Here is a 26,494-nt window from a genome sequence, read left to right on the forward strand (position 1 = left end):
TCCCGAACATGCGCCCTGCACGTCGTCCCAATATGATAAACGTTTGTGTCAAGTTTCTTTGAAATCCTTCAAGGGGTTCAAGAGTTACAGAGCAGACACAAAATTGCTAACAGACATGGACGGACTGACGGACACCAGGGGTATAACATAATACGTCCCTTTGGGCGCATATAAAAACATTCAAATAAAATCATGGAGAAATGGCATTAGAGTGGCAGATTTAATTCAAGGGAAGTAACTCTGGTGTAAATATGTAGAGTCTAATTAGAGTTGAATAAGATTTATTGAAAAGCATCCTCTAGTTAATACAAAAATAAACACAGCTCATATACTATGACAAAGGTATAAACTGTGATAACAGAACATAACAGAACACAGAAGATTTTTACATATAAAGACTTTAATAAAACAGTCTGTTTCAATTTAACAATATTCATGCATGCACATGAATGCAATTCATAATAACATACATATTTTAGACAATAATAATTATTATGCATGCAACAAGAGAGGATACATACTTTCTCAGAATACTGATATTATCTAAGCTAGTCAAACATGTTTATACAGTTATTTTGTGCAAGTTTTGTAGTTTGTTTCATTTTGCCTGTGTTTAATACAATCTAGTTCCTTTATGTTAAATTAACATATTGATATTAAATGTATTTAACAGTTCAACAAATTTGATCAATTTTTATTGTTTACAGTGATATTTAGGAATTAAATATCAAGAAATTTAATTAATTTGCATTTCAATACACTTCACACTAGGTATAATCAAACAAAATGGTACATATCTTCTATGATATTCCTTTCACAAAGAGTACATTGATAATGGCTCCTTTCTACATTTCTGTGTCAGCAAGTTTAAGTCCAACAGATGTAAAGACATTCATACCTGAATTTGCAATAACATATTTAACAGCATTGATTTTATACAGACATGTCAAAATTAAATATATGTTTTCTTAACAAAAACAAGGATGATTTTGCAAATATATCCTGTCTACAATCCATAATACAAGAGCTGTCCATAGGACAGCCAAGCTCGACTATTCGAAATATTGTCCCAGAATCAGGAAAATATTACCCAAAAAGGTTAAATATCAAAAGAGTTTTAAGTTCAAAAGGGGGAATAATTTGACCAAAATGCGTATCAGTTATGGGACTTGCTGCTATCAACTAGTTTTATAACCCCGAAGGCACATGTGAAGTTTCAATTCAATATCTGCATTAGTTTTGGAGATAGAAACTTGCACGTAAAACTTTAACCAGAATTTTCAAAGTCCAAAAGGGGGCATAATTTGCCCAAAATACATGCCAGAGTTATGGGACTTGATCCAGTGAGGTTAGTAATTGATCTAGAAAAAGAAACAAGAGCTGTCTGATGACAGCGCGCTCGACTATTCGAAGAATTGATTGAAGAATGGGGTCAAAATATTTCCACGGAAATTCAGACAAAAGAAATAAATAGATTAGACAAACAATGTTCCTGTATTACTTTGATTTCGATAAGTCTTGCACTAAATGGCAATATATGAGCCAATTTCAAAGTCCAAAAAGGGCCATAATTCAGTCAAAATAGTTATGTACTCTTGCCTACAGATGGAAATCATAATGATAAACAAGTGTTCAAAGTTTAAAAGCCATATGTCAAATAGTTTTGACAAAACATGGATTTGTATGAAAACAAAACCAATTTCAAAGTCCAAAAAGGGCCATAATTCAGCCAAAATAGATGACAGAGTTATGTTCTCTTTCCTACAGATAGAGACTATTATACTAAACAAGTGATAAAAGTTTCAAAGCCATATGTCAAACACTTTACAAAAAATATGAACTGGTACGAAAAACTTAACCAAGATTTCTAAGTCAAAAGGGGTCATAATTCAGCCAAAATCCTTGATGGAGTAATGTACTCTTGCCTATAACTGGACATGGTGATGGTAAACAGGTGCTGAAAGTTTCAAAGCTTTATCTCAAAAGACTTTGTCAAAATATGAACTGGTACGAAATATTAACCATGATTTCTAAGTCGAAAAGGGCCATAATTCTGCCAAAATCCTTGATGGAGTTATGTACTCTTGCCTACAACTGGCCATGGTGATGGTAAACAAGTGTTCAAAGTTTCAAAGCTTTATCTTAAAAGACTTTGTCAAAATATGAACTGGTACGAAAAACTTAACCATGATTTCTAAGTCAAAAGGGGCCATAATTCAGCCAAAATCCTTGATGGAGTTATGTGCTCTTGCCTATAACTGGCCATGATGATGGTAAACAAGTGTTGAAAGTTTCAAAGCTTTATCTCAAAAGACTTTGTCAAAATGTGGACTGGTACGAAAAACTTAACCAAGGTGTGCCGCCGACACCGACGCCGTGGTGAGTAGGATAGCTCTACTTATTCTTCGAATAGTCGAGTTAAAAATTAGTTTCAAATCTATATGCCTTTAAGTAATAGCTGTATGTACTTGCACGCAAAACTTTAACCAGAATTTGCTAAGTCCAAAAGGGGACATAATTTGGCAAAAATGAAGGTCAGAATTATGGGACTTGCTGCTATCAACTAGTTTTATAACCCCGAAGACACATGTGAAATTTTCAAATCAATTTCTGCATTAGTTTTGGAGATAATAACTTGCATGTAAAACTTAAACCAAAATTTTCTAAGTCTAAAAGGGGGCATAATTTGCTCAAAAAACATGTCAGAGTTATGGGACTTGACCCAGTGAGAGGCTGGTAATTGATCTAGAAAAAGAAAAAATAAGTTTCAAATCTATATGCCTTTTAGAAATAGCTGTATGTACTTGCACTCAAAACTTTAACCAGAATTTTCTAAGTCCAAAAGGGGGCCTAATTTGGCCAAAATGAAGGTCAGAGTTATGGGACTTGCTGCTATCAACTAGATTTATAACCCCGAAGACACATGTGAAGTTTCAAATCAATATCTGCATTAGTTTTGGAGATAGTAACTTGCATGTAAAACTTAAACCAAAATTTTCTTAGTCTAAAAGGGGGCATAATTTGCTCAAAATACATGTCAGAGTTATGGGTCTTGACCCAGTGAGGTTGGTAATTGATCTAGAAAAAGAAAAAAAAGTTTCAAATCTATATGCCTTTTAGAAATACAGTCTAACCTGTCTTAAGCAGCCAGCCAAGGGAAGCAGACAATTTGGCCGCTTAAGCCAGGTGACCGCTGATCGGAGGTGCAGCCAGTATATGTATTTTTCAGACTTCTCACCAGTCTATAGCCTTAAGGCCCATTTCTTTTTGGGTTTTCTATTATTATTTTACCAGGATACAATGACGTGCATTTGCCTTCGCAATACGAATGGTATTCTTAGCAATCTAAAACTCAGGCGTGGTTTTTTACTACAAAAATTGTTATAGACAATTTTCCAACTTCAAAACAAGTTTGTTTACAATTTTCGCCATTTTGGTAAGGGAAGCTACTCTCGGCGCTTATTGTCTACGCTAAATCTAAGATTGCCGTTACGTTTCGTAAAAGATAGAGTGGTTTATTTTTTTTTTCAAACACAATGTCGTATAAATTTAATAGTATTTTGATGACAAAAGTATAAAAAATCACAAATATTATGCTACTGATTAGTTATCGAGTATTATCTTTAACCGAGGTCAAACTGTGAACAACGACACGAGGTGACACGTTAATTACCGATAATTAGGGCCTACTGCATGGCCATTTGATCATAACAAAAGGGGATTACACCTTTGGTTATCCGTTTTAATTGAGAACCTCTTGTCATTTTGACGTTCTTATGGTGAAGTCACGCGAAACTTAGCAACCACGTGCTTCTCAAAATCGGGTATCTTCGGCGATTATTGCCTAAAAATAATTGGTTTTGGAAGAAAAATGGCCGCTGAAAGGGGTCAAATACGGCGGTCGGGAGGCAATTTCGGTGGCCGCTGGCCGCGGACGGCAGGTGGCCGCTGAATAAAGTGATAAAATAGAGGAAAATCCGTCGGGGGCGTCATAAAATGGCCGCTGAACGGAGGTGACCGTTGATCGGAGGTGACCGTTAGTACAGGTTAGACTGTAGCTGTATGTACTTGCACGCAAAACTTAAACCAGAATTTTCTAAGTCCAAAAGGGGACATAATTTGGCCAAAATGAAAGTCAGAGTTATGGGACTTGCTGCTATCAACTAGTTTTATAACCCCGAAGACACATGTGAAGTTTCAAATCAATATCTGCATTAGTTTTAGAGATAGTAACTTGCATGTAAAACTTTAACCAGAATTTTCTAAATCCAAAAGGGGGCATTATTTGCTCAAAATACATGTCAGAGTTATGGGACTTGACCCAGAGAGGTTGGTAATTGACCTAGAAAAAGAAAAAATAAGTTTCAAAGCTATAAGCCATTAATTGATGGCTGTATGTACTTGCATGCAAAATCTTAACCAAGGTGTGATGCCGACGCCGACTCTGACCTAGTATCTAATCTGACCTACATTTTATAACAACAAATATTCTAATAATTATGCTTTCTTTCTACCAGGTACAACATTAACAAAGTTTTTCAATTATCTATACTTAGTCTAGTGACAAAGTTTATGACTAGCTAACTGAGATTTGAACTTCCTCTGGACAAAAACAGAAGTACCAATAAAATTTCATGAAGTTAAGGTACAATATGTGGCTTCTAGAATATAAACTGTTTGACAATATTTTTTAATAACTTGACCTAGTGACCTACTTTTTACCCTAGGTCATCAAGTTTCAAACTTGTCCTAGATTTCATCTGAACAAATATTTTACCAAACCTTTATGAAGTTCAGGTATTAATGTGGCCTCTAGAAGACTAATAAGGTTTGTCATTTATTGGACCCAGTGGCCTACTTTCTGACCTTATGTAACTCAATTCTAACTTGACCTAGATTTCAAACAATCTGGTAAACTTTAGAAAGGATTATCTCCTGAGTTCTATGCTTTGACTTAACGACCTAGCTTTTAATCCTCAAATTACCCATCTTCAAACTTTTCCTACATTTCATTGAAAAAAAATATTCTAAAAAATGTTCAATCATACACATAGAACAAAAATGAAGTTGTATTCCAACTTGACGGTGCAAAAATAAATGGGAAAGTGATTAATTTGTAAATTGGACAATTTGAGATACAGCATACAGTTTACATGAATTTTCCTTCCTTGCATTTGAAACTTTTATAAATAATTGAGCTGTTGTCTTTCAAGACAAAACGATAATTATTCATTTTTAAAATAATAATGTTTTGAGTTGCTCCCCAAGTATTTCACATGAACTTTCATGTTCTCCTCCTTTTAAGAGAGTAAGCGCCAATGGCTGTCGAATTTCTACACTGGTAAGCTGCCGTTGGAAAAATACATATGGCATTCATTTAGCAATTCGAGTACTTAAAGAGTACCATCCTCGAAATTCTTGAGGGTGACTTTTTTGTAGTTTACTTAATGCTACTAATACAATGTACCTTACGGACTGCTTCAGTAGTTTTGTCACCGTGTGTCTGAGTTGATGTTAACCGATGGATTGGGACAGACTTTAATAAACATTTATGTAGACAAGTTCTAGAAAGTTATCAAGGTTTTTTTATGATATAACCTAGTAGCCTAGTTTTTGACTTAGATAATCCAGTTTTGATAACCACAATCACTCTATCAAAGGTTTAGGTCAATAAAGTACAGAATGTGGCTTCTAGAATGTAAAAAAAAAATCAATTTTGCTACCAAGTGACCCAGTTTCAAATCTAAAGAGACCCAGTTTCTTTCTTAAAAATATTTACGAAGAACAGGACTGGTAGAAAATGTGGCCTCTAGAATTATAATAAGGGTTTTCCTGCCAATGTTACATGCTGGTAATCAAAATCTTAGGTAGATCTATTTAAATGGTTTGTTATAAAATATGCATCATTTTCTTTTTGTCAGTAATTCTGCTGACCACTTTCTGCAATAAAGCACAGCTTAATGGTTTAAATCAAATGTAAGAATGTGTTGAAATTTACTTCTTGATTTCATTAATTGTTGAGAGCTCAAATTTTGAGTATTGAGTACTCTGATGCACTTTTGGACAGGTTGCAGTAACACTTATGAGCCGATAATATCTCCACACGACAGGGGTACTCAACTTTTACTATGTTAAAAACACAGCAAAATATTTTAATTTCATTTGACTGTGGTAACTACACCTTGAACTCAGACAGTATCATAATCTTTCAAATATTATTCTTTAAAACCAAATCAAAGTTTTAAAAGTTAGCGACTTTAAATTTGCGATCGTTGTGTCTCTGCAAAATTTTGTAGTCGCGAAACTACCAGCTACCGTGAAAATACAAAAGTTTGTAGCTTTTATTGATAGTCAGCTGCAAAGCTCCTCCCCAATATACAGATGTACATGTATGTATAATTACTAAAAACAGTTTTATCATGATGTATAATAATTTCATTTACATATATCATTTACATGTTTATTAATTAAAACCCACATGGTTTTGATAAAAGAATATCAACAGCAGTAGTTAATTTTGATTGACAGCTGAAAATCAAAATGGTGGCATTATGTAAAAGTAACTATCAGAAAGTCAGTCAGGTTTTCGTTCACAATCACACAGCGTGGTAGTTTAATAAATAAGCTAATGATAAGTGACCAGTTATCTGCCCAGTCATACCTTTAATTTTGCCTGCTACTGTTTGTTACGTACTTCAGCTATTAAGTCTTCATGTATTTTGTATCCGATTTTGCAAATCTTTGTTGCCGCTAAATTGCCTATTGTCATAAAGACGCGAAATATACTGTTTGCAAACGTTTCTAGGGTTACAGTATTTATTTCTGGCACTACTACACGTGCATTTATGTACTTTAATTACCCCAAGTGGGGGTAAGTATTGCTTTTCTGTTTCATCAGTTCTCGAGTTCATCTTCTCTATAATGAAACCACGTTTGATGTATATAACATACACCTATTTTCAATATTCTGTCATTCTGTGATTTTGTCAATAATTTTCACCCATTATCCACATCAATCTTTTCACCAGAATCACGTTCAGCACCACTGTCATCACTTAGCTTCTCTTCTGTGTCCATATATTTTTCTCTAATATTTTGAATCTTTTCATATTCAAAGTCTGCCCCAGCAGCACAGGAAAGTAGCTGCTGTAAGTTTCTCTCTTCCAGGTCACCAAACACGTAACCATTAGCTTTGTCAACCACCTGCATCACACGTAACATACTCTCCTTGTCCTGCAATCATAAACAAAACATTTAAAAATTCAACATAAAGTAATAGTCTGTCTATAAAATGGAGTTTTTCAAATCTCTAAAAAGGAATGGCTTGGCTAGTTGAGTAAATTTAGCACTAAGAAGGCATTTGTTTCAAACTAGTTAGTGTTCGGTGCTTGAACATGTAGTATATGCACACAACATTCTGATAATACATTTTTTTATCTATAAGCTGTATAAAGGTTTTTTTAATCAACACTACCCCTTTTACACATGAATGGGATCTGCCTCAACATAAGCACAGGAACTGGAAGCAAAGACTACTGCCTAGCAATAAGTGTTCCCAGTAGTTATTTGAAATTTACCTTGGAAAATTGCCACTTCTTGGGCATATTTTTAGACTATTTGTTGGCATAGCAACCATTTTTTGTCATAACAAACAACATAAAAGGACATGCAAATTCTCCATACTGCTATCTATGAGTGCTAGATTCATGAAAAAATATTTTGTACTTTTAACGTTATCACAGAATCTATTTTTGTCATATTTTTGGACTATTCATTGCATATGCTGCAAACACATTTTTTGACACAACAACAAAAGAAAATATGTGTATATTCTCCACGTTATCTCTGTTGGAAGTTTCAGGACAGAGATATCTTGCACTCTTAAAGTTACTCCAGACCAATCTTTGCCACTTTTTGTCATATTTTTTTTACTATATGTAGCCAAAGCAACCACAAGTTTTGCCACAGCAACAAAATAAAAGGAAGTGCATATCTCCATATATATTATGTACTTTTAAACTTTTCCAAGGATCTCTTCATGTAACCTACTGACAGATCAGTAGGTGACTAATTTAAGTACTTCAGAAATTCTGGAGTTATATGACAGAAAAGGGTGCAGCCTAAATGATATAATCATACATAATGTCAAACAATAATTTTATTCAACGACAGATACATCTTTATCATTTTGATTCTAACATATATTTTTTGTGTACTATTTATTTTCAGCATGACTGTCTTTATGATGAGTGACTTATTAGGTATAAATAGTAATTTTATTGCATAATAATACATGTATCACACTTTAAGTAGTTTTTGTTTAAAAGGAAGACATTAGGGCTGTGTTAGAAAATGCATTTCATTGATTACATTTAAATTTTACTGCTGAAATAATTCATTAAAACTTCATTTTGTTGACAGATACACTTAAGTCAGCAAATGAATAAATCACATTATTTGATTTATCTAATTAGATAAAACGCACATGGCTTAATTTTTCAATTACAAAAAACCCAAGAAATGCGTGTGCTTCAATTCATTAGTGAACATTTTCAATCTCTAACAAGTTTTTCTGCAAATTGAGGAAATTATCTAAAGCAGGCACAGCTTTTCTTAGAAATGAACTAAAAAATTAAGGAAGAACTGGCAGTTTAAATCTTATTTGGAACACCACTTATCCATTTCTATGTTTCTTGTGTACTTACATTAATTTCATCTCCCCAATTTAAGTATATCCCTGAAATAAACTGCTCATCATAAGGATGCTGGTATGTCTTTTTTTATTATTACATGTGTATGGCTGAATCATTTACAATAAGAGACTAAACTGGACACTCTTTGAAAACCGTTAATGATTTTCTGTCTTAGATTGTCTCTTTTACTCCCAACCCAGTTCTTTTGTATCTTAATTCACAGGACAGAAGAAAGACAACTCATCCAGTTTATATGATATATAAACTGTATGTTTGTTCCCTTACATGAACTTCTGTTTTCACTATTCATGTTTTCTATTCAAATAGTTATTTCTTTTCAACATGAACGAATAAATACAAGAGTTGCTAGAGGACAGCAATGCTCAACTGTTTAAAAGCCATGTAACTAAAAGTTAAAATTAATGAAAATGTTTGAACTTTGGCTAGCAGTTTCATATGAGAAGATTTTTAGAAGTTTCCATCTAGCCATATATGAAAAACTAGCCCTAGCCCTACCCCAAGGCAGCAATGTCTTTTAACAGGTCAAAAGGGCTTGTAGAAATTTCGATTTATTTTGAAACTGAGCTAGTAGTTTAAGAGAAGATTCTCAAAATATTCCATATAGCCATATTGGAAAAAATAACCCCGCCTGCTGGCAGTCATTTTATTTAAAGTAACATTAAAACTACATAATGATGTGAATGATTTTCGTAAAGGGTCATCCAAGAATTATGGCTGACCAATTATTTTAAAATCAAACCAGCCATTTGAGACAAGAAGAACTATGATTATGGAACAAATTTTGGTTGAAGCTGGTGTAGTGGTTGCTTTTTAAAGAACTAGACCAAGCAGGATGAAGTTATGTTTCTTGCTATACAGAGTCAGCTTTTGATGGTGAACAAGTGTTTTCAAGTTTTAAAGCATTAGCTTTGATAGTTTAGGAGAAAAGCTGACATAAATATAAAACTTAACCAACCAATCAAGTGATGACAATAACTCATCGTTTTTTCCCCCAAAAAATCAAATGAGCTAAAAAGGACACAAAATTTTTGTGCTCTAAGTTCAATTTATTCATATAAAAGCTATAAACCAGGCACAAAAATGATGTAAAATTCTTTTAGTTCTTTGTGACCTTTGCGTTTAAATGGGTTTGGGCCTCTTACTTAAATTTTTAATTGTGTGGGCATAGAGGTACTTCCTACTTCCTGCTGAAATACTCAAATCTCTGGTTGTTTCAATAACTGTATATATTCTATTTTGAAAGTTTCAAACAAATTTCATAACATGCCCAAAATCTGACAGACATATTTTTAAAGTGAAAAAACTACTAACCTCCACAACAAGAGGAACAAAAGAAACTAGACTGTAATCTTGAACAATATCAACCAGTGCAGCATTCAACTTCTTGTACTTGTGGAAATCTTGATCTTCCTACAAACATCAAACAGGTTCTCAACTTATAAACAGAGGCTATAATACCAGTGTCTATTCATTTTGAATTTACTGAACAAGCTGAATAAAATACTGAAATGCAAGTCTTAAGGTCAATGCCGTATTGCCCTAATGACATTGCCATTACCTACTGACCCCAAAAAAGCTCAGGTGAGCTAAAAAGCCTGATTTTATGAAGCAATGCATAAGTTTGAAAAGTAGATTTTTCTAAATGGAAACTTTGTGACATTTTGTTCAGGATTATCTCATAGTCTCTATGAAAATACAAATGAAATAACTGCAGAATTTTAGCTTAATCTTAAGAATTACAAAGTCATTCAGATACCTAAAGTATTTTTTAACAAGAGCTGTCACTAATGGTGACAAATGCCCCCGCAGCACCTTGACCTTTGACCTGGTGACCTTGACCTTTGACCTGGTGACCTTGACCTTTGACCTGGTGACCCCAAAGTCAGTAGGGGTCGTGTACTCAATAAGTTCTATCAGCATGTGAAGTTTGAAGGTCCTGGGTGCAGTGGTTCGCAAGTAAAGTGCCTTCATGCAAAAAGTTAACATTGTGACGAATGAACAAACTAATGAATAAACGGACGGATAGTTGAAAACTAATATGCCTCCCTTCGGGGGTATAAAAAGAAGAGTATACATATTTTGTTACCTTTAATTCATCCAGTATATATGACAAGTCTAGAACCTCTGTGTAGAAGTCAATGTTGAAAGCCAGCTTGCCATATTTCTCTATGAGATCACACTTGGACAATACATTAACATGGGGTAGCGCCATCTGTAGCATGGTAGACAGTGATGTCAACAATACAGATATAAACTTTGATGCATCACTGAAAATATAAAACATTTCTATAGCTTTATAATGTGTGTTACCCAAAACAACAACCTGATATATTTTGGACACCAGCAGAGATCAATGCACATAACAATTATTTCAGCTAGTGCAATCATATAATACATTCTAGACTGCAGATCTGGGTAAGCAGGCACACAACTGTCACTCTAGGAACCTACTGTAACTTAAATGATTCTGAAAAACATTGCTAATCCCATATCCCATCGATGTTTCATGGGTTTAGAACAAAACCCACAGACCATTTTATTCTCTTGATCATGCAGTAAGAATAATACTATAACACTTCAGTTATTTCTATTAGTTTGTTGTAGTTGTGAAGTAAAACTGGAAATGTATGCTTTTTGCTTGCTACAAAAATCTTCATGAAAATGATAATTGTATGGTTTCCATTTCAGAATCTGTCATTACAGAATATGCAATGAAACATCAGTCTAACTTACACTTTTATATAATAACTGAGACACATAGTGAAATATAAATAACACAGGCATCAATAATTCAGCAACTGCACTTCACTGCATAAATTGCAAAAATTGTGAAGTAAACAAAATATTTTTCCACAGCCGCCATCTTGACCTTGACCCCGTTATAGAACTTTACATTTACTTGGTTTATTTTTGGTCATATTCCCCACATTAGCAAATTAACACTATCCTGCATTGTTTAAGAATTGACAACAACTTAATCATGACCCACCATCTATGTGCATTGTTTTGTTTTTGTTTCTGTTTCAACTTAAAGCACACCTGATAAGATTTTTGGCACACAAAGGGCCTCCATGGCCGAGTGGTTAAGGCTGCTGACTTCAAATCACTTGCCCCTCATCGATGTCGGTTCGAGCCTCACTTGAATTCTTCATGTGAGGACGCCATCCAACTGGCTCATGGAAGGTCGGTGGTTCTACCCAGGTGCCCGCTCGTGATGAAATAATGCACAGAGGGGCACCTGGGGTCTTCCTCCACCATAAAAGCTGGAAAGTCGCCATATGACCTAAAACTGTGTCAGTGCGACGTTAAACTCAACAAAAATAAATAAAATTTTGGCACATAAGCCTATGTGTAAGACATGGACTTGAAAAAATACATTTTAAAACAATCAAATTATTATAAGATCTTCAATCAATATAATTCTATCAGCCCTTGAAAAGCATATTCTGAACTCTCTTTAGTTTTAACAAAGCAGGAAAATACCCCAAGTAAATTCTGCTATCAAGAGACAATAGATTTTATAGGATGAACAGCAAGAGACTATTACGACCTCATGTTTTTTCTGGATGGTGTCATATGTTTACTTCCAAGTTTTGAAGGCATATCCAGGTGGGCATGTCACAATAAAAATAATCAAGGCCTTCTTGTGGCTTATCTGCCGGTATACCATAAACTATCTACCATGATTAATCAGTAATAAACCACTTGGGCACAAGCACTCATAGTCAATACTTGCATATCTGAACTTTGAACTGTGGTATAAATCAAATTATATATCACATAAAAATATAATTATTTACAAAAAAATATAAAGGAAACTAGATCTAGCCCGATATTCATGCCTTATAAAATCTGCCAAATATCATTCTAGTCTGAAATGACTTAGTGAACCTACCTGCAATAGTGAGAATCTACCAGATGTACAGATACCAGTCTGACATCCATCTTCATCAGCTCTGATACAATATTCCTCACTGCATTGTTGTGTGTATAAAGCTCTACCTGGCCTGGACAATCTATCAACAGGTATTTGCCTTCAACCTTCTCAAGTTCTTTCTACAAAATAAGACATGAAAATAAACCTTGTTTGTTTTTCTGGTTTTAAAGTAACATCGAAACAATTTTGGTCATATGGCAACTTTTCCAGCAATTGACAGTGGCAGGGCTTGACACTAACAGTATTCCGGAATCCCGAGGACCCCAAATTCCAACGAGGTACACCCATTTATCAAAGCTGGGTGTTCCTCCGGTAACGACAATGTAATATTAAAGCCACACTTGATATCGAGTTACACTCAAAGATTTCTTAATTCTAACAGAATATTCAGCAAAAAAGTATGAAACTGATGTTGCTTTTATTTCACAAAAACCGCTGAACCTTAAGGATCATGTAAACACATCTGAGACCACCCCTACGGTAAATTTTCATTTTGGAAATCATACTTGACAGACCTGTAATATTCATAACATATATATATGTAAAGCATTGTTCAGAAGGGGTAGAGTTAATACTTTCTGTAAAGGTCACCTTGTTCGGTAACATGTATTTTGTCTTACAACACATGTACTTCGATTGTCCACATTCTATTTTGTAGAAAATATCAAACTTCTTTTTCAAACATATTTTTTTCTCTAAATTTGTTTCTGTTGTGTGTCTAACATATTTACCAAGGTACTCCGGGAAATGAAAACTGATTAACTGAAATATTTTTTGAAATATTGCAGTTTTTGGTCATTTTGACATCTCTACTTGACATCACATAATAATCATAAAAGTAATGACAGAATACTTTTGAAAAAGAAGCTTGATATCTTCTACAAAGTAGACCATGACCACTCAAAGAACAGTGTGATATAGGACAAAATGTGTTGTTCAATAAAATATAACCTGTCTTGAAAGTGTCTTTTACTTATTATGAATAGTTTGGTATATTGTATATGATAAACCAAGGTACATGTGGCGTAAAAAACTAAAACCAAAAATTCACCCGAGGGGTGGTTTCAAAAGACTTGACAAGAACCTTATCATATTCATCTCTTCTCCTGCTTCAACTTAAATTCAACAAGGACCTGCATCAATTGTTACAAAATAAAACGTACAGAATGTTGCCTGCTGAAAAAACATACCTTTAGCCAGTCTATATTTTTCTCCAGATACTCCATACAATACACAAGGCCACCATTTGGACCGAGTTTTAAGGTGTCCATCACATCAGAGATGGTAATCAGATCTGATATGTCTATATCTGCTTTGTATGGTAAAATCTCATTGGCCGGGTCAAGATTCACAACAGCTACCTGAAATACATTTATCATTTGTATCATTACAACAATCAAAGTCAGAAACCTGAAAAGTAAACAAATGTTGGGGAGCAGCAGTATACTAGAAAATGTGTATGCTTCAAACCAGTCCTGTGTTACAATTATTCTCAAAAGAAATGATAATAAAAAAGATGTCTGCTCATAGTTATTAAATTTCAATTTTAGTGATCATAAAATATTAATAGTGAATTCAAAACTTGTCATGAAAATGATATGCCTTAAAGGTCAAGTGGTCTGATCTGCTCAATTATCATCAACTGAAATAATATATGAGCCGTGCCATGAGAAAACCAACGTAGTCGGTTTGCGACCAGCATGGATCCAGACCAGCCTGCGCATCCGCGCAGTCTGGTCAGGATCCATGCTGTTCGCTAACAGTTTCTCTAATTGCAATATGATCTGAAAGTGAACAGCATGGATCCTGACCAGACTGCGCAGATGCGCAGGCTGGTCTGGATCCATGCTGGTCGCAAACACACTATGTTGGTTTTCTCATGGCGCGGCTCATATCATTTGTGACAGTTTAACCTTTCTGTATTTTAAGTTCATATTTTTGAAACAAGAGGACCATGATGGTCCTGAATCGCTCACCTCTTTCCACATGACCCAGTTTTGAGTATGACGTCGTTTTTTCTATTATTTGACATAGTGACCTAGTTTTTGAGCTCATGTGACCCAGTTTTGATCTTGACCTAGATATTATCAAGATAAAAATTCTGACCAATTTTCATGAAGATCCATTGAAAAATATGGTCTCTAGAGAGGTCAAAAGATTTTAATAATTTTAGACCTACTGACCTAGTTTTTGACCGCAGTTGACCCAGTTTCAAACTTGACCTAGATATCATCAAGATGAACATTCAGACCAACTTTCATACAGATCCCATGAAAAGTATGGCCTCTAGAGAGGTCACAAGGTTTTTTTATTATTTGACCTACTGACCTAGTTTTTTACGGCACGTGACCCAGTTTCAAACTTGACCTAGATATCATCAAGGTGAACATTCTGACAAATATTTATGGAGATCCATTCACAAGTATGGTCTCTAGAGAGGTCACAAGGTTTTTCTATTTTTAGACCTAATGACCTAGTTTTTGACCGCACATGACCCTGTTTTGAACTTGACCTAGATATCATCAAGATGAACATTCAGACCAATTTTCATACAGATCCCATGAAAAATATGGCCTTTAGAGAGGTCACAAGGTTTTCCTATTATTTGACCTACTGACCTAGTTTTTGATGGCACGTGACCCACTTTTAAATTTGACCTAGATATCATCAAGATGAACATTCAGACCAATTTTTATACAGATCCCATGAAAAATATGGCCTCTAGAGAGGTCACAAGGTTTTTCTATTATTTGACCTACTGACCTAGTTTTTGACCGCACGTGACCCACTTTCGAACTTAACCTAGATATCATCAAGATGAACATTCAGACCAACTTTCATACAGATCCCATGAAAAATATGGCCTCTAGAGAGGTCACAAGGTTTTTCTATTATTTGACTTACTGACCTAGTTTTTGATGGCATGTGACCCAGTTTTGAACTTGACGTAGATATTATCAAGGTGAACATTCTGACCAATTTTCATGAAGATCTTGTGAAATATATGGCCTCTAGAGAGGTCACAAGGTTTTTCTATTTTTAGACCTACTGACCTAGTTTTTGATGGCATGTGACCCAGTTTCGAACCTGACCTAGATATCATCAAGCTGAACATTCTGACCAAGTTTCATGAAGATCTTGTGAAATATATGGTCTCTAGAGAGGTCACAAGGTTTTTCTATTTTTAGACCTACTGACCTAGTTTTTGATGGCACGTGACCCAGTTTCAAACTTGACCTAGATATCATCAAGATGAACATTCTGACCAACTTTCATAGAGATCCCATGAAAAATGTGACCTCTAGAGTGGTCACAAGCAAAAGTTTACGGACGGACGGACGGACGACGGACACCGCGTGATCACAAAAGCTCACCTTGTCACTTTGTGACAGGTGAGCTAAAAACAGGGTTGATTTCCTTCTATATAAAGTATAAATGTAAAATTTAATCTAATTTAACTTTAGAATTATTCTAGTTTGGGTTAAATCTACTCCTTAGGTATTGATCAATCTAATAACCTCTGAAATGCACTAAGGACCAGCCATGGGAGAGTCGAGAACTACTAATTCTGCACTGAAAATCATCGAAGATCTATTAATTGCAGAACAGAAACTTCATAGCGTATCCTAATTATTGCAGAGTGGGAATTAGCCTGGGAATTTCAGCCTGACAATTTCTAACTTTTTTTCTACCTGCAAATTGACAGCCTGGGGAAACCTGTTTTCCGACCGCAGCGCCACCTCTTTTACACAAGAAATATGTGGGTGTCTGATAAAGAACGATAACTTCTGAAAGCAATAATCCATGACTAAAAATAGAAACGGAATTCTCAAGGAAAAGACGGATCGGAATCGTATACTTCCGAAGGGTTCCGAACATTTCCGGGCCATAGACAAATACCAGTTTTTACCTCCCACAGCAAGTTGTAATAACTTTTAAATATGTCAGCAAACTTAAGTTTGCCTCATAGCCATCAAGATGTTATATAAATGCAGACCTAGTGATCTACGAAAATTGCCAAGTTTTCAGCAGAATTGCCTCGTTTTCCTTTCAAACAAGCGCAAATATGATCATATGTTAATTAGGCTAATTATAGAAAATCGATAATCAGCACTGACATGGAAACTCCTTCAGATTTCCCCAGGCGTTGATAATATCAGAAACTCAATGAATGCCGATTAACACTAATTAGCGCAAATTAAGTCGGATCAATGCATAGATATTATGTATTATTTCTTCTAACAAAGCACAAATATTATCAACGGCTTCCCAGGCTAAGTGGGAATAACAAAAGTGAAAACTCTACAGATCTACATGACAAAAATGAAAATGTGGAAATGCATGCTACTGTCCACACCCTCTTGCCCCAGATTAAGGAGAACTCAACATTTACACAGGTTCATACATGTGATCTCCCGTGCGGGAGGGTCAAAATCCCGATTTTTTCACTTGCCTTCCGTCTCACGACCAAAACCTTATTTCTCCCGCTTTTCAAAAAAAATAAAAAAATAAATAAAAAATCACTATTATGATGGGGTTGATAATTACGAAAGAGTGCCAAACATGTTTACACAGTAAATCAAAGTGTCACCGACTGTTGTGTATTATACATGTTTGACACACATGTAGCTGGAGGAAAGAGTTGTTTTTCACAGGTGAATTATTAATTGTTTGTTTTGATAAGGGATTAGACAAGCAGGGCCTTTTCCACCTGTCTCACGGGGCCGAATATCGGCCCATTCTCAGTGCCAATTAGGCTCCATATTTTACCAATTTGAAGCAAAATACTCCAAGTCTTTAGAAATAATTCCCAACTGAAATGAATTTTGATTATTCAAAGAAAAGTTTTATTCGGTAATAAAATCACATAAATATTTGTTGGAAAAACCAACCCATTACTATTTTTAGAACAGGAGTGTTATTTCCCCTTATTCAGTTACGCCATTTACTTCTAATGTTTACCAAATGAATTTGCTGCTAAAGTCGTACTTATTTCATTGAAATTGGATTAAAACACACACTCATTTATTTGAAAACATCAATCTACATTATTTTGGTAAGGGTAAATACATGTTGATGCATTTCTTTTTTCTATTTGTCATGTCAAAATCATCAGTATTTTCATACGAAAGTGGGTGGGGTAAGGAATTTACACAATTTATTAGTTGTGTTTAGAGCTTCGTTTTTTTCAGTCCTCGAGTGGAATATTGTTAATGCACCACCATTTCAGGCCTAAATTGAGACTTTGTTTCTACAGATTTAATCTGTTAAGAAAATTTAAAGTTAGAACAAGAGGGAGCTTATGTTAGACAGCATGCTCGACTTTTCTCAGTGATTGACTCTGATTTAAAGCTTTGCCAGTAAAAGGGGCATAACAGTCAATAGCTTTGAATGTAACAGAGATATTAGACATTATATAAAACTTTAACAAAAAGATGTAAGTTAAAAAGTGGCATAACTCTGTCAAAATTCAAATCAAGAGGTATGAGGATTGTTTCTTCTGTTATAGACTTATATACATTATCGTGTGGCCAAAAGTGTTGGATTTTGTCTCTAAGTTATGTGTCCGCGTGCTTAATTTATGTCGAGAAAAAACCTCCAGTTTTGAGTCCCCAACTCCAGCTGAAAAATGGCAAACCTCCAGTTTTGGGATTCTGAACTTATCACATGTATGCACAGGTTACAAGTTACTAAAAGGCCTTTATAAATTCATAACCTGTATCGATTTTAAGACAATTAAACAACTGGATATATATCTTTACTATGTCTTGTTACTCAAGTATTAGCCTTATCAAATTAAGGTATGCTCTTCATACAGCAAAACATTTTTGACATTTTTGAAAAAATTGTGTCTGAAGCCCAGTCTCCTTTAAAACTAATGTTACAAAGTGCATTTAGTTTAATACACCAGATATAAGTATTGATACCTGACGTCCAAAACCTGATAGGAACTGGACCATTCCAGCACAATAAGTAGTTTTCCCCGAACCTGGGGGCCCAATCACAAGCTGACCAAACATCCTCCTATCAATCTGTATCTAATCTGAAAAGAAAGACAATATCAGAGATGTAATCATTAGAAAATGTTCCCAACAGATTTCTATTGGGGATTTCCTAACAGAAATATGCAGATTAAGTTTGGACGTGATGGGACAGCGACAGTCAAAAGTTATCTGGCTGTCCCGAAACGTCCTATCAATTATTTGGACTACTGCACTTGTGACGGTTCACTACTAGCCACTGCAGTCTCGGAAAGTATCCACACTATTATACTGGATCTCTTTACACTGTTAAAATTTTAATACCAATAAATAGTTATTTTTTCATGTTTGCACATTAACAGAGAATATTTAACAACAAAGAACAACATGAATAAGACCCAAGCGGCAAAAAATGTGATCAAAATCCAAATTTTGGTGTCGCGAAATTACGTGATAAACTACATCAGACTCAGTAAAACGTGACGATGGAAGTAGAGTGTTTGCGCTTTTTATTTTGTATAATATAGCTATGCAAATTCTATATTAATGCTTTGAAATTTCAATAGATACTGCTCAAAAACTGAAATATTCATCGCTTTGCTTGTGTCGCTGGAGTTACCGTTCTTAGAAGTCTGTCTAAAAACCGTTAACTAACGTACCGTGAATCGGTTTACAAATGAACAGGCATAGAGCTTTTGGAATTTTAGAGTCTTCAGTAGTTTGTACTATTCTGCAAATAAAATAACTATCCATCTATTCTGAATGAGACGTCTATATTTGTTACCGGCAGCGAATATAAATGAGCTTACAAACAAACACAGTAGTTCAATAGGGCCTTAACACATTTTAAAGCTCTGAATCACGTACATTCTCTACATGTGATGTTGCTGTCTACTGTAGAACAAAAGATAGTTGCGCTGCAAGAGGTAAAGCCAAAGAACTTTAGGTATGAAAGAATAATTTTTGAATATAATTTGGATGGATATGAGACAGTATACAAAAATCTTAGCAAAGAGTCACCACCCAGATAGCAAACATGCGTTGGCCCAACGTTGGGCCAACTGCAGACTCTTCGTTGTCCCAACGAAGATTTCCAACGTTGGCCCAACGCCAATTTGCTAATTGGCGCAACGTTGGCCCAACGGTTGGTACACCGTTGGCCCAACGACTGGTATCCTACACTTATCGTTGGCCCTCCATTGGGCCAACTACTGGTATCCTACACTTATCGTTGGCCCTCCATTGGGCCAACAACATTTTTTCGTCTATCATGGTTGGTCCTACGTTGGGCCAACTCTATTTCTTTGTTGGCCGAAAGAAGGATGCCAACGCTATCCCAACGATTACGAATTTGAAAAAAATATAGACTAAAACTAAAATTATTTAGTACACATTTTATTTTCAAATAATTGTGATTTTGTTTAACATTTAACAAGAAGAAATCTAACATTTATTTAAAGTTTGTTTGCAAGTTTCCTGAAGAAATATAACCGAATATTTCATCACTACAACATGTACGTCAAATATTTATTCCAGCCATTTATAAATCTATTTTTCTTTTTTCAGTCACTGAACTGATTAAATCCTATTAAAATGAATTACTGTCTGTATTTCAACTCATTATATATCCAAGTTCTGTCTGATTGTTTTCTTTTCTCACTGAACATTTAACAAGAAGAAATCTAACATTTATTTAAAGTTTGTTTGCAAGTTTCCTGAAGAAATATAACCGAATATTTCATCACTACAACATGTACGTCAAATATTTATTCCAGCCATTTATAAATCTGTTTTTCTTTTTTCAGTCACTGAACTGATTAAATCCTATTAAAATGAATTACTGTCTGTATTTCAACTCATTATATATCCAAGTTCTGTCTGATTGTTTTCTTTTCTCACTGAAGTTGCAGCTTTCATTCGTTTCTTTTTTCCTGTGCCCCACAGTGCTATATAGGTGCTCAATTATTACTCTCTTGAACAGCATCCTGTAAAAAATGAAAATCATAATGTTGAATAAACCATCTACGTCATATTGATAAGAATAATTATACAGATGCACATAAACCTCTGGACATAAACTGTATGAAATTTATTTTTGTCTGTATTTAACCGAGAAAATTATGTTAAAATTAACGAGAATATGAGTTATTTTATTTACAGAATTAAATACTCAACACTAGTGCCATCCGCCAGATTTAGATAAAAGTATTCAACATATGTTCAAGTCACATAGATACTACATGCATACGAGCTATAAAAAGAAATTCTCTATAAGAATCAACAACTTTATCAAAAAATATTCAAAAACTTCTACTGACAGTTTATAGCTAGTAGACCACGTTTTTGTTAACATGTGTAATAGTTTCCTTTACTTCACATGCCTAAGCAGCTAGAAATCTCGCATAGGGATTAAAATTAACCACATTTTTTGGGATTCCTTACATAACTCGGGTTAACGAGAGTTCATGTTCTGGAATACTCAACAGATTTATTGTAAACATTTTATGATTTTATAAAATTAGATATTTGTTATAGCAGTTTTTTTCTTCAATATTTTTTTTCTCAAAAATTAGATGCTTCAGATAGTAGATTTGAAATAGTTCAAAATATCATTACGGCTGCAGATAAGTATTAAGTTTTATTTAGTCCAAACTGTCGAACTGGTGCAGAAAAGTATTTATTTATTAATTAAATACTGCATGTTACACCTATACAACGTGATTACCTTTAGGGGCTTGTGATAAAACAGTGACCTGTAAAATATATAATTATTATATTATTACTTCTAATGGGCCAACGTTGGGCCAACGATGTTTTCTCCGGGTAAGTCTTTCCCTGAAAATCAGTACTGGGCCAATGCAGAGATATCTCTGACTGAAATTTAAAGTTGGTTCAACGTTGGCCCAACCGCTGTATTTACAATACTTACTAATCATTGTTATGGCAACAGTGGCCCAACAACGATTATCCTTTGACGGTTTTCCGTCGTTGGCCCGATGACTTCATGTTTACAGGGCAGGTAGAGGTCTGTTGATTTATGTTAGCACTGAACTGAAATACACACAGGTCACTTTAAAGACAGTTTATGATGAATATCTTTGTGTAGAAATAAACCTGAACGAATCAGACAAGTTGCTTTTCACATCAATATACTGTAGTCCAAGCACGAAAGCAGAGGAATGTAAAAAACTTTGTGATTTGATAAACGAGATAAATGCTTTGAAATACTCTCATTTCGTTACAGTAGGTGATCTGAACTTGCCGAATATAAACTGGACTGATCTGTCAACAGCGAGTGGTCCTGATGACTACAGTTTTGAGTTTGCGGAATGTATCAGAGACAATTTCTGGTATCAATACATACTGGAGCCAACACGCGGTAGAGGTGACTCGGAACCATCGTTACTAGACGTTGTATTCAGCAATGAGGAGGGAATGATAGCAGACATTTGTATTGAAAACCCATTAGGCAAAAGTGACCACTCAGTGATTATGTTTCATTTTTGTGGCTACACAGAAAATTCATATTCAAAGGAAAAACTGAATTTTGCTAAGGCAGATTTCCAAGGCATGAAAGAGCACTTAAACCTTGATTGGAAAAAACTGTTAAGTGATAAAACTGTACAAGGACAATGGAAATTATTCATAGGGAAAATGAATGAAGCTATATAGAAATATATACCTAGAAAGAAAGCCAATAAGCCAAGCAAAAAACATGGGATGCAGCTATCCAGGAAACTGAAAACAAAGATGAGACGGAAAGAGAGACTATGGAAAAATATAGACAAAATGGAGATGAAAGTGTTTTTGAACAATACAAAAGAGTAAGAATTCAAGTAAGGAAATTATCAAAAGACTCGGTACGAAAATTTGAAGAAGATATTGCTTTATCGGCAAAAGAAAATCCTGAAAGGTTCTGGACTTATGTTAAGTCGAATTCAAAGACACAGTCATCAATCTCAGATTTATACAAGGGAGATAATAAAACTGAGTTAACTGAATCTGATAGTGAAAAGGTAAATGTTCTTGGGAAACTCTTCTCGTCAGTGTTTACTCAAGATCCACAGGATGAGCTGCCAGATATTCAGATTAAAGATTGTCCACTAGAGAATGATCGAGATTGAAATAAGTGTTTAATTAGTAAAGAAAAAACTAGACGAACTACTTATCAATAAATCCACAGAACCTGATCAACTTAGCCCTAGAACTCTAAAAGAATTAAGTGAAACCATAGCATTGCCAATAAGCATTATATTCAAGAACAGTATAGAAACAGGAGTATTATCGAGAGAGTGGAAAATAGCCAATATTACTGCCATTCATAAAAAGGGAGATAAGAAAGATGCAGGAAATTATAGACTTGTCAGTCTCACCTGTATATTGTGTAAACTGTTAGAAAAAATAATCAGAGAAAGAATGGTGAATCACATGGAAAAATATGTGTTATTTAATGAAAAACAATTTGGTTTCATCTCAGGAAGATCAACCGTGCTACAACCTAGCTGTGCTTGAAAAGTGGACTGAAATATTAGCTAGAGGAGGCTCCATCGATCGATGTCGCATACTGCGATTACATGAAAGCTTTCGACAAGGTTTCACATCGTCGTCTCATACATAAACTCAAGATTTACCAATTTGGTGATAAATATATAAACCGGATTGAAAATTTCCTATCAGATAGACAGCAGAAAGTCAAGGTAATTGGTGTAGAATCAGAATGGCAACCAGTTACTAGTGGAATACCTCAGGGCTCAGTTCTCGGGCCGATGCTTTCGTGATATTTATAAATGACATCACTGAAAATATACAAAATAACAGTCAACTATACCTATATGCAGATGACACAAAGATATTCAGAGGCATTAGACAAAGACTTATTACAACAAGATATATACAGCATGTGCGAATGGTCCGACAAATGGTTACTTCGAATCCATCCTGACAAGTGCAAAACAATGACTATAGCAAGTAAACCAGAACTTCATGATAGAAGTTATAAACTCAGACCAGAACTAAACGATATGGAAAAAAAGCAAGGCAGAAAAAGACGTTGGAGTGATTATAGATGAAAAATTATCATTTAGTCAACATCTATCTGAAAAGTAAACAAAGCAAACAATGTACTTGGTGCCATGAGGCGGTCCTTTGAATACCTGGACATATCAACATTCAGGAAATTGTACACGGCACTTATAAGACCTCATGTTGAGTATGCACATCCAGTCTGGTGCCAATATAAGAAAAAGGATAAAGTATTAATTGAGAACATGCAAAAAGAGCCACCAAAGTGATTCCTGGATTAAGCCATCTATCTTACGAAGAAAGACTATGTGAATTGAAAATACCAAGTTTAAGCTACATACGTGTGAGAGGAGAAACGAGTCGTCAACATCTGGAACTCATTACCGGACAGTGTAATAAAAGCAAAGACTTTGGTAACTTTCGAGGGAAGATTGGACAAATATTGGCAAAACCAGGAAATTGTTTACAACTATGAAGCGGAAATCACAACCGGATACAAGAAAGACAATAAAAAGCTGGCGTCAGAGGCTGGGGGTCTTCTTCCAGAATTCGTCTAAGTATGTCTAAGTAAGTAAAAGAAAATGATTTCCAAAGTATTATGTTGTGTTTGAAAGGTCACTGGAACTCACCAGACTCCTTGTATGCACCAAATGAATGTTTGGTGACTTAAGCATGGGATTCTGGCCATGTGCCCATAAGGAAAATCGTCTGTAAATCCTGTCAAATATAGGCCTACATGCCATTCCAAAAGTCCAAAATAATCCCTAAATTCAGGCCACCTTCCTTCAGATGCGGCGAACGCAAATGTTATCCTCTTCACCCGCCCCATTCATGAGCACAAACCATGTCTTAAATGCTGAAGAAAACATTAAGTTTACTATTTTTATTCATCAGTCCTGAGAAAAATTAGAAAAACAATAAAAGCTTCCGATCACGGCGTACAAATTGCTATTAATTATTTGCCGAATTTGCGATCGTATTTTCCCCGTGATTAAAAAATTATAAATACTTCTGTTTCCTGCGACTTACCATGTATTTAAAACAACGAGAAAAATACGAAATAAAAACCTTTTGAAATTATCTCCCGTTTTTAAAGATAAAATCTAGTCTGCTCCTTGTAAATACAATTCCAGTATTCATATTGATTACCGGACCTCTAGCCAGCCCTGTACAGGCTGTCTAGAGGTCCGATTACCGGACCCCTAGCCACTGCTTTCCTGATAGGTGATTCTAGAGACCCAGCAAATCAAGTACCCGTTATGAAATATGTCAAATCACTGTCTTACAAAACACTAGTCATACCTCAGTTAGAATATGCCTCATCTGTTTGGTCACCACACACATACACACACAGGTCAATATACTTTCACAAGCTGCAAATGGTCAAGCGACGTGCAATCAGAATTGAAAAGGCTAGAAATGACTATTCTTGCTACACTTGTATAACACAACTGCAGAACGCTCTTTACTTGAGCACCCTTGAGAATATCTTTTTAGATTCCGAGTTTTTCGTGTTTAACATGATATACCATCGTCATGTAGATCTCTCCCTCCTTGAATATTTTGAAGCCACGTCTTAATCACCCGTCAGCCTAGGTGTGTGACTTTCTATTACTAGAATATAGAAGGTTTGTAACAAAAATAGTGATATATTTAGCTGTAAAAAATCCCCTCAACAACAGGCCATATATGCGCCAGTCTCCGTCAAGTCCATGTTAGTTCATATTACTTTGAATAGGCTTCTCCTCCACCTCTCTCCGACCAACACGTACACTTGTAATATGTGAAATAGGTTACCTCATAGTATTGCTAGACTATTCGACCTTTGGTCGTCATATCTCAGCTATTAATTAGTCTGATTTCAAACATTCTTATTTAAACCGTGACTTTAACGACCCTGTCATTTTTCAAGTCCTCACTGTCGCTAAAAGAACTGGCTTTCATTTTTTTAAGTGTTATTTTTTTTTATCTTCACTAACATCTCACGTGCATTCTACCCAAAACACTCATGAGAGTTATGAGACAGAATGAAGGGAATGATTTTTTCACGGATTATAATTATTGCACATGTTATTAACCTAGCCCTTCTCAAAAAGTCAATATTAGTATGTGCATCTTAAGGAAATCAAATAATCATACAATATTAGAATGTTTGAATCTGACCACCATTTCAATATTGAAAATTAAATATTTTTGTGTTGACAGTCTCCATAAGAGTCATACTTCGGCCTAACCTCAAACCTGGAATAACTGATACATACCACGAATCTTTTGTTTCAGGCCAAACAAATCAATTTATGATTATCGTAGTACTTTTTTTTGTTAACAATCTTGAAATTGTTCAAACAAAAATATGAAATTTGCAAAGAACATAGTCTTTATATGACAAAACCTAAAGTAGAAAACCATCATTATAATAAGATAATAAGAGCAATCTTGAAAATTAGGGAAAAAATCCTTTAAATGACAGAATTAAAACATTAATTGCAAGCTGACTTTTATGAAACATTGTATATTTAATGATTTATACATAATAAAGTATCAAAATACAAGTTATAGCATAACTGTAGTTGTTTGCAATTTTCAAAGAGTACAAAACTACCCTTTATTAAATTTCATTTGCTAAAATTCTTCAAAGGTTTGCATCTTGTATATTATATTTAGGAAACTACATAAACCTAAACATATTTGGAAAAGACTTTTTAAAGTTCTGAACAGAAAAAAAAACTAATCATATAGTTTAAACAGTATTTATTAGATATATCATTTACATAAATATATACATAAATATATACAATAACATTTAGAATCAAAATGATGTAAAGGATCTGAAAACAAGT

The 26,494-nt window shown here is 34.7% G+C and overlaps 1 protein-coding gene across 1 annotated transcript; it reads right to left on the reverse strand.

The window, feature by feature from the left end:
• Positions 1 to 380: 380 nt before the first annotated feature.
• LOC123566384 (GPN-loop GTPase 2-like) lies at positions 381 to 19,265 on the reverse strand. The gene is made up of 7 exons (XM_045360412.2): positions 19,203 to 19,265; positions 18,579 to 18,694; positions 13,842 to 14,012; positions 12,610 to 12,770; positions 10,801 to 10,981; positions 10,026 to 10,124; positions 381 to 7,233 (listed from the first exon to the last, which is right to left on the reverse strand). Exons 2-7 carry the CDS (start codon positions 18,669 to 18,671, stop codon positions 6,997 to 6,999), a joined length of 942 nt encoding a protein of 313 aa, XP_045216347.1. The 5' UTR covers positions 18,672 to 18,694; positions 19,203 to 19,265; the 3' UTR covers positions 381 to 6,996.
• Between the last annotated feature and the right edge of the window lie 7,229 nt (positions 19,266 to 26,494).

This window comes from Mercenaria mercenaria, chromosome 8 (assembly GCF_021730395.1).
Source record: "Mercenaria mercenaria strain notata chromosome 8, MADL_Memer_1, whole genome shotgun sequence".
In the NCBI taxonomy this organism is placed as follows: Eukaryota; Metazoa; Mollusca; class Bivalvia; order Venerida; family Veneridae; genus Mercenaria; species Mercenaria mercenaria.

Coding starts and splice junctions, on each gene's coding strand:
- LOC123566384 (XM_045360412.2), bottom strand. CDS start 18,671: ATGTTTGGTCAGCTTGTGATTGGGCCCCCAGGTTCGGGGAAAACTACT. Junction 12,771..13,841: donor AAAATATAGACTGGCTAAAG/GTATGTTTTTTC, acceptor CTTATTTTGTAG/AAAGAACTTGAGAAGGTTGA. Junction 7,234..10,025: donor TTGTTCCTCTTGTTGTGGAG/GTTAGTAGTTTT, acceptor TTATGATTGCAG/GACAAGGAGAGTATGTTACG.